This window comes from Odontomachus brunneus, unplaced genomic scaffold (assembly GCF_010583005.1).
Source record: "Odontomachus brunneus isolate Ranch 3 - 2012 unplaced genomic scaffold, Obru_v1 Obru_scaffold_045, whole genome shotgun sequence".
Classification (NCBI taxonomy): Eukaryota; Metazoa; Arthropoda; class Insecta; order Hymenoptera; family Formicidae; genus Odontomachus; species Odontomachus brunneus.
Genome location: NW_022639495.1, coordinates 1,457,736 through 1,466,813, shown reverse-complemented (window position 1 = coordinate 1,466,813; position 9,078 = coordinate 1,457,736). Strand labels below are relative to the sequence as shown.

The following is a 9,078-nucleotide window of genomic DNA, read 5'->3' as shown; positions in this document are numbered from 1 at the left end:
ATTTGTGTTGGAATAAGAAGTTAGAAGAAATACAGGATGTCCTCAGCAATATCTTGTATTTTAAGTGTCCTGTATGAGCAGGACACTCAGAAAACTCCGAGTATTTTCAATATTTTGGAAATTTCCCCTTTGTTATTTGTACTTTCGTGTGTATGTACAGTTAGTCTAGCGAATAATTGGTAGATATTCGGGAGTGAAAGGAAATACTTTGGAGATAACGTAATAGGAAATATATATATATATATATATATATATATATATATATATATATATAATATTATCAATGTTATATATTATGTATCGGTGATACATCTTTGCACACTGGTGCATCAATGAATCTACAAAATTTTAACGGAGTTTTGTTCAAGAGATTTTTACATATTTTTCTTATACAACCGATTTCACCCATTCTGTGTGCAAAAATATTAAGATGAGATTAATTGATACTTGCGTTAGAAAAACTAAATACTAAAATTATATGATTCCATTTTTATCTATAACTAAATTCCATTTCTATCTATAGCTAAACACTAGATGATTCCATTTAAAAAAAATAACATGATCTTGAAATCTTCTACATACTTCCACTCACAAAAAAAAATAATTGTCACTATGTTACGTCTCCTTTGAAACCATAAAACTTTTGTAAGCACTATTCTTTTATATTATTTAATATAGCGGAGAATTGAGAAGTAAATAGAATTATTACTCCACCTTGTATATCTAATTATACGTTCTTGGAAATATCATAGATGATAAGTTGCAATTTCTGTTTTCGGAACAAAGCAATAAGAAGCGGCACGGAAGGAATAATAAACACATAATTTCTATCACGCGACCAACGGTCTTGGTATTGACGTGTTTCTCACGAGGCATTCGAGCGGAATTTTAATTATTACTCGCATTCGTCTCAAAGTATCCCTATGCGTGTGAGTGTCGCGTCGTCGTCTGAGAATGCAGCGGCCACTGCCCGGTTTTTCTGCTTTGTCGTCGTCGTCGTTGACGGCGGCGGCAGCGGCTTCGCGAATCTCGCGGTAACATAGCGCGAATTCTTGCGGGATTTTTGCGGTTTGCCCGCTCGAATCTTACTGGGCGGCTGCCGCGAATTCTATGCTCGAACCTACGGAGAAGTTTCCGGAGACGTAAAAGCGGTCCGTTACCGGCGAGAGATGGGCCGACCCTCTCTTTCGCGGCGTTTCTAATTAAATAACAACATAATTCACCGTCTTACATTAAGACAATTAAATAACATTTAAGATTCAACGGCGGCTGCTGCTTTTCCATTATTTCATCGTTGCCGACGGTCTTTCCCTCCGTCGGGTTTCTTACGCCTTTCGTTTCAGTATCCCGTCCTCCGCGGAGTAACCCTCCTAGGCCATAAGTCGTCCCCGTTCTCGTCGGTTTGCTTTATGATTTTAATAAAAGCTCTTTTATTTCTATGTCAATAGCGGAGCGTTCGCTTTCCGTTTCGCCGTAACTTACGTGCTAAACTTTCGCACCCGCGCGGCTACGAGAGAGCGCGTTATCGCAGAGCCGTAACTGAAGTCGCCGTTAAATTCGCGGAATTTTTGTGCGAGCCGTCTATTCAATCCCGCGCGCTGTCGTCGCTAATGAAGTATTAATTTGAATTTATCACGCGTTTGTGCGAGGAACGGAGTAACGATCGGTCGTTTCGCCGTTCATCGTATACTTCGCGCTGTCGACGTAATCGCTGCTTGTCATTCCAGCCGTTACGTTGTCGTCCACTAAATAGTAAACAAATTAAGCGGACCGCTCGGGCCCGACCGCAAATCTGGCATCGCAATTATTGCACCCAACTGGCTCTCGCATGCCGGCCGTGTACATAAACGGGATTTTCGAACTCGTCCATGTGAATTGATTCGTCGCGACACGCGGAGGGGAAAATCGCGATTATGCCAATCAACAATGAAGCTTGTCCACATACCGGTCGCACCGGTTACGGGCGTTAATTCGATCCTTGCGTCAATAAATCCGTCAGTCCGGCAAGGATCACTCGAAATATTAGCTTTCACACGTCATCGTTCCCGTCAACAAGAGAGAACTGACATCGAATTTCCTATTACGTTATCTCCAAAGTATTTCCTTTCACTCCCGAATATCTATCAATTATTCGCTAGACTAACTGTACATACACACGAAAGTACAAATAACAAAGGGGAAATTTCCAAAATATTGAAAATACTCGGAGTTTTCTGAGTGTCCTGCTCATACAGGACACTTAAAATACAAGATATTGCTGAGGACATCCTGTATTTCTTCTAACTTCTTATTCCAACACAAATGAGCACTTTGGACTACAAGTAAAGATATTTCCAGGATATTCTATTTTAAATTCCTAAGAATATCTAATGTCTATCTCAATATATCTTGCGTAATTCAAAAGCAGACATTATATTTAGATAACACAGAATCATGCGGAACGTATTCAGAATGTTTCAGAAAGTATCTTAGAACGCATATTCAGGATGGTCTTAAGTCATCTTGTCTGAAATAATGTATGAACATCCTTAACACTTAGACGTAAAGAAATATTTTTATATCATATCCTCAATATATCCTACATATGTCCGAGAATATTTAGGACATATTCCAGATTATTCTGAAGATGATATAATGTGTTGTTGTTTGGGAATATGATGGAGACAACCTTCTCCTATGCTTTTATGCAATTACCTATAAATCATATATTTTTTTTTGTTAATAACCGAAATACGAACATTCTGCAATGTGGCCATCTTGCCCCCGTACTGAGTCAAGTTGGCTAGTAACTCGGAACATATGAAGAAAGCCATATACAAAATATGTATCCTGATTAGTAGTTTTTCAGGATATCCATAATCTTACAGGCGCTTATATGGGAATCAACTTTATCTTGTCTGTCTATAAGCTCGATTTCAATCACTTTATGACTGGAGATTGCTTTTATTACTCAAAACAGTGTATCATTTATTTGCAAAAAACTTTGTTCTAATTAAGAATCATTCGCTGGAGACCTCTTGCGAAGATTCTAGAACTACTAATCAGGATACATTTACATAACCTTCTTATCCTGCAGGCAACTGAACCCAGCATCAGGGCAAAATGGCTCTGTTGCTGCATCTTTGTATTTTGGATATTATGAAACAAAATATATCGTTAACAGGATCCTGGCGGGCATTAATATTTAGAAGATGGTTACCTCTATCATATTTATACAGTCACAGTAATTATGCCTGAGAAGATGTAACTTCGAAATTGTAAAATATAGAGCATCCAGCTCCAGTTTCCCCTATTTGATTGCTCCTAAATAAATTTTCCTATTTTTAACTGTGATATTATTCCAAGTTTAATAAAAAACTCGATGGGGAAGGATTCTATGTTCTAATGAAAACATTTTACGTTTTCATTTCCACTGTTCCTCTTACGATAGATACGCAAACAAAGCGCATAGCCGATGCACTTCCTAGACCTAGAGTCGGTATCTTCTCTATATTCAAATCGAGTGAATTTCATGAGACGAAATATTATGCGCGAACGGCCAAGTAGTTGGAGAATTAATTCAAATTGCGATCTGCATTTATATGCCGGTTGCGCGCTTTCGTGTAGTACGTTTATAAACGCCGTGGCATTATCTCTGATTCTTTCAACATCATACCTCGTTTATATCGGCCGTAATCAGCGCGAGCAGATGCAACGTTTAACTATTTTCTCGTCGCTGCATTTCAGGCAAGTCTCACACCATGCTGGGGACTCCGGAAGCCGGTCACACACTGGGCGCGATTCCTTGCGCAATAGCATGGCTTTTCCGCGGCATTTCCGAGCAACGGCAGAGAACCGGCGCCAGGTTCAGCGTTAGGGTCAGCTGCGTGGAATTGACCACCGGCCAGCAACAACTGAGGGACCTGCTTGCGGCGCACGCGAACGGTAAGTAATCTTCCAATTAGTCGAGAGAAGTATCCTCGTCCGAGAGAGTCCGGGCTTTTTTTGCTCGCGACGTTCCTCCGCTCCTGCGCGACCAATTAACGTTATCCACTTAGCGCCAATTCGCTGCAAACGGCGTGGATACGTCTGTCGTGAGTAGATTACAAAAATACATACACACATACACTCTCTCTTGGTCTCTTCGTTATTTCGAGAACGTGGAAATTGCCATCGCAACGACGAGATTGTCCGACAATCAACGAATCAACTAACGATTGTCACAATTCAATTTGGATAATGTGATTACCATGGTGTGAGATTGGTCTACGTATAAAAAGTAATCTTATCTAGATCGCGTGGCAATCAACGTTAACCTTTTTTAACTCTCCGCGAATCAGGTGAATAAAAGTCATGTCTTGAATCATATGGGGTTTTTTACTCTGAACATTATCCATCAACATATATCATTTGAATAAAAATACATCATTCGAATAAAATTATCATTTGAATAAAAAAATATTTGAAATGGTGTTTAATCTATTCATATTTTGTGTAAAAATACAGCAGTTTTAAAATTGTTGGGGTTAGCTTAACCACACATGGTTCGCGGAGAGTTAAAGCCGCCTCGGGCCGCTTTTGTGACGATTAGAACGACTAAGCGCACGTGAGATCACGAAGACGCTGGAGAAACGACGGCTCGAAGGTGGTCGATGCATCAACGCGTACAAACGTATAACTGTAATCGGCACGTATGCATTATTCATCGTCGTTTGAGGTGACATTATTGAACGAGCGTACGCACTAGGTGCAACGCCATTAACATGATTTCCCGTTCGACATTTACCGGCGGATTAAACCGCAGCAGCTGAACCGGCGTGACTTCTCGCCGGAGAAACTTGCACATGTCCCAGAAACTACTTGTCTCGAACAGCCCCCTTTTTAAAGGGGCAGAGGGGTGAGAAGCGCGCGCGAGAGGGACAGAAGCGATTTCTGTCTGCTGTAATCGCTCCTTGCGCGCAAAACTTTCCCGAGCGTTTCCGTGATAGGGTTCAGCGTGTTCCCGCAATTAATTCGATGCCTCGAACAATGCGGCCAGGTATAATCGTTTAGATTAATTAGTGTCGAGAGCGCGCGGCGAGAGAATTGTGTCGCCGCGCCGGCGCGCTGCAGTCCCCGCGCGGTAATTCCGTCGATTTTCAGATCGCGTTTCTGATCGCGCCGCGAGCCGGCTTCCTCTGATGTAATCAAGACTAATGCACTACTACGCGACGAATGCAGCTGTTCCTCGATATGCTTGTCTCTATTCCTGTTGATGCGTTCGAATCGGATTTTATAGCTTAGCACATCGATTCCCGATTGTTGTACGAAAACAGCTTGCATTGTCAAAGATATGATAAATGTAATTCGTGACGTGTATATACAGGTGAAAATGAGCCAATCTAAAGTTAATTTTCTCGGTAAATTACGATAAGTTTGTAAGTAATTTTGGAGAACGATTAAAAGTGGTAATTTAGAAAAAAATTACAGAAATTAAAAATTTTCGATATAAAGCTCGTAAGAAACATTTAGCCTTATTTAAGATGAATGAAACGTTTTATTTAATTCATATTTTCCATAAAATATTTTTATGCTATATTTATGCGACTTTTATGGAAAAACGACAAATTAATTAATTACATTGCTACGTATTTCTCGAATCGATTTTTAGCGCTGTGGGAACATAAGACTTAATGAAATCTACTTTTTCTATACGAAAAATGATATTAAAAAAATAGTTTAGAGTGATATTTTAAGAAACAGAAACTTTAATATATCTTTAAAAAATCGTGAATAATTTCCCTACTTTTATTTTAAACATTTCAGAGATTATCAGACGTATATTTGATAAAGATGTAAAGAAAATATTATCTTTTATCTTGTGCATTAATGCGACAAACATGAATACATCTTATTTGTGCATAAAACTATCAAAAACAACAGATTTTACCAAAATTACCAATAAATTATCATTTTACTACTAATTTTGTTACTGTGAGTAATTGTCATTTTGAATTTGATGGCTATTTTGCGTCTCTACGCGTATATATTTCTCTTCGTCTCGTTGGCTCTTTATCGATGCACGGAAGGAAACTATGTTGATCGCTATGTTGATCGTAAAGAGAAAAAAGGAATATTTGAAGGTAATTCTCTTATTTCGAGATTCTGTGAATCTATATTGTATATATTTGAATTGTTTTGCGTTATTAAACTACTCAGTTATATCAAACGGAAGTAATTTGTTGGACGACGCAACATCTCTAATTTTGCTTCTCGAGTTTTGCCGGAAGAACAGCCGTTCTCATGAAAACACGGATATTTCATTCGAGTTTAAGGACAAAGCGCGGCCAGTGCCGGAGGCCACGTCGCGTATGGAATTCCGCGCGGAAATTGCAATAGCTCGCACGTCCCATTTGGCTGATACGCGCATTCGGCCGAGTCGACGTCTGACGTCTCCGAATCGACGAAAATCGGCCGTGCGACCGGTCGTGCTCGAAAGCTCGAAACGGGGAAATTGTCCCGTGCTTTCTCTCTCTCTCTCTCTCTCTCTCTCTCTCTCTCTCTCTCTCTCTCGCAACGGTCTTTCGACCAAGAGTGATTCGTGGAGGATTTCGCGGTAATATTCAGGAAGTAGGACGAGAGAAAGAGAGAAAGAGAGAGAGAAACCCGATATTGGCTGCAATTTGGTTTCGTCTTCACGGACGGCCGAGTGGACGACTTGGCCCGTAAAATTGAGGGACGGGATTATTTCCTTCTCTTACTCCATGTTGACCGCCGTCTCTCTTTCTGTCCCTTATCTTTGTTGCCCGCGGTCCTTTTTGCGCTTGGTGAATCGAGGACTCACTGGACTAATAAAGACTCGTTTCTTTGGAGGGTGGATTGCTATGGTGCACTTATGGGAACGATCATCAAAGGTCGTCAAGGACATTGCTCTGAAAATTAACCTGGCTGTCCGAGCTAGGAGCTTCTCACTCCAGGAACGACATCGATAAATTCGCGCGATTTCTCTCTGATGTCAGACATTACACGAGTTATCATCCAGTTATCCCGGACTGAACGTATGATTTGAAATAAGGATTTGTAATTAGACCCCTCACGTTGCTAATTTCCATTATTTCGAGATGCTTCGGTTGTATTATTTTATACAGAGTGAGTCAGTAACTATTGCTAATGTCTGGAATGTCTGCAAAGCAGACAAAGGTAATCTTCAGAGATCTTTGAAGTTATCCCACGCAGAAAAAGAGCGTGACCACCGTAAAATACTTATACCGTAAATTACTATGGTAAAATATCCAAGTAATTACTGATTCACTTAATATATTAATTGCAAGAGATGGAATCGAAAGAAAACGCAGCAGAGGGAAGCAGTCGAATTTGGTTCATCCTATCGAATTTTCCGTTCTTCTCATCAAGATTTTATTTCGCGAGCATCGACATGTTCCGTGTTTGTACAATTGCAATGTGCAGTTGTCTTGAACGTTGCGTTCCGAAATTGCGCGAATCAGCAAATTTGCCGCGGTGGGTTCAAACGTGTTTTCTCCCGGGCACGCTCAAATCCAATTTTCTACCATGTCACGAGAGGCGCTCCTGGGATTTTACAGTTATGGAAATTAAGACGTTTATTAGCGTAAGTTACCGAATGCCCTACAAAATGAGTACGTGCAATGCGCGCACGTCCACGTAAAACTGGCGTTAGACGCGTCGTTTGAATGCTGGCTTAACGACCGCGCCGAGAGCGTCTTTCCGCTTTCCTCGAGAGCGTCCGCCCCTCCCTCCTCAAACTAATTAAGATGCGATGGAATTAATTTTCCAGCTTATTAAATAATTAACTCGTATCTATAGAACTATCTTGACTTCGTAAATCTATCCTTCGGCCCCTACGCCCGCTCGCAATCCTCTCCCTTCCTCCTTTCTCTTACTCTTTCCTCGTTCGCATCTTATTTCGAGCAGAACTCGATACCAGTGGCGTAACTTACTTTGGAGGACTTGGTCGCGGACGAGCTTGAGAGTCCATCATCTTGCATCTTATAGGATTACTTCGTTTCTTTTATTCGCTCCGCGATTATCTTAAATAATGTGCGATAATGTAGCCACCAACAAGATGAAACGTGAGACACGCGCAGATGACGAGTTTTAGCCTTCTATTCTTCTCTTCTCCGTGTCTTTGTCTTTACTCCCCCGCGCCACCCTCTCTGTCAACTTCTTCCTTTCCGCCGTTCTTTCTGTGTTTTTCTTTTCTCTTCCTATTCTCTCTTTTCTCGCTTGTGTTATCTCTGTCTTTCTTCAATCCGCAGGAACATTAGTTACGCCACTGTCGGGCGCTGCAACCAGCGCGTTCTTCGCTCGAGATTTAAGTCGAGTAGCAGCACCCTCCAAGTTCGCGTTTTCCCTAGCGAACTTGATAATCCCACCCGGTAATTATTTAAAGTTTTCGACGGTCTGGATCTTACACGAGTGCGCCGACAAAAAGGGGGAGAATGTCCCCGAGTAAAGGTTTACCTTTGTTACTCTTAACTGTATGCAATGGAATATTTAATTAAGCTTATGCCTTAATGCAATAATTGAGGCAACTTGCGGCGGAATATTTAACACTTAACCGAGCTTAAAACTAAAGAGAGAGAGAGAGAGAATCGTTCTTGATCGCACTGGGTGTTCTAAATGAATGCATTCGTGAATAAATAACTTGGTCTTCCGCGCCGATTTGTATTCGCACACGCACACTCTCCAAGTAAAATACCATATACGATTTCACAAAAACACTCACATCAACTTACTCAAACGACTGTTACATAACAACTGCGAGTCCAAAATGGCTGAAACTTCGGTGAGTAACTGTCAACAGATGAACAACGAAATTCACTAGCTTTTATTTACAAGTGCTGCTATCTTCACGTTGAGGTCGGAAACTTTTCAGACCACCCTCGTAGATAAAATATACTTTATTTACTTTGTTAATTAATGTTAACATAATCAATTTTTTTTATTATAATATAGACTTGGAATTTCTAAATGTCGGTTTTTATTTAAAAGTTTGCTAAAAATTTATTCACTGATTTATCATTTGTTTTATATATATATATATATATATATATATATATATATATATATATATATATATAT

The 9,078-nt window shown here is 40.3% G+C and overlaps 1 protein-coding gene across 2 annotated transcripts in view; it reads left to right on the top strand.

Annotated features, from left to right (window-relative positions):
* LOC116844729 overlaps positions 1-9,078 on the top strand; it is a 605,932-nt gene that overhangs the window by 570,635 nt on the left and 26,219 nt on the right. For both annotated transcript variants that reach the window (XM_032816654.1, XM_032816653.1), the window contains one exon: positions 3,727-3,924. In XM_032816654.1, the coding sequence (XP_032672545.1) occupies positions 3,727-3,924 (198 nt within the window). The remainder of the gene's footprint in view (positions 1-3,726; positions 3,925-9,078) is intronic.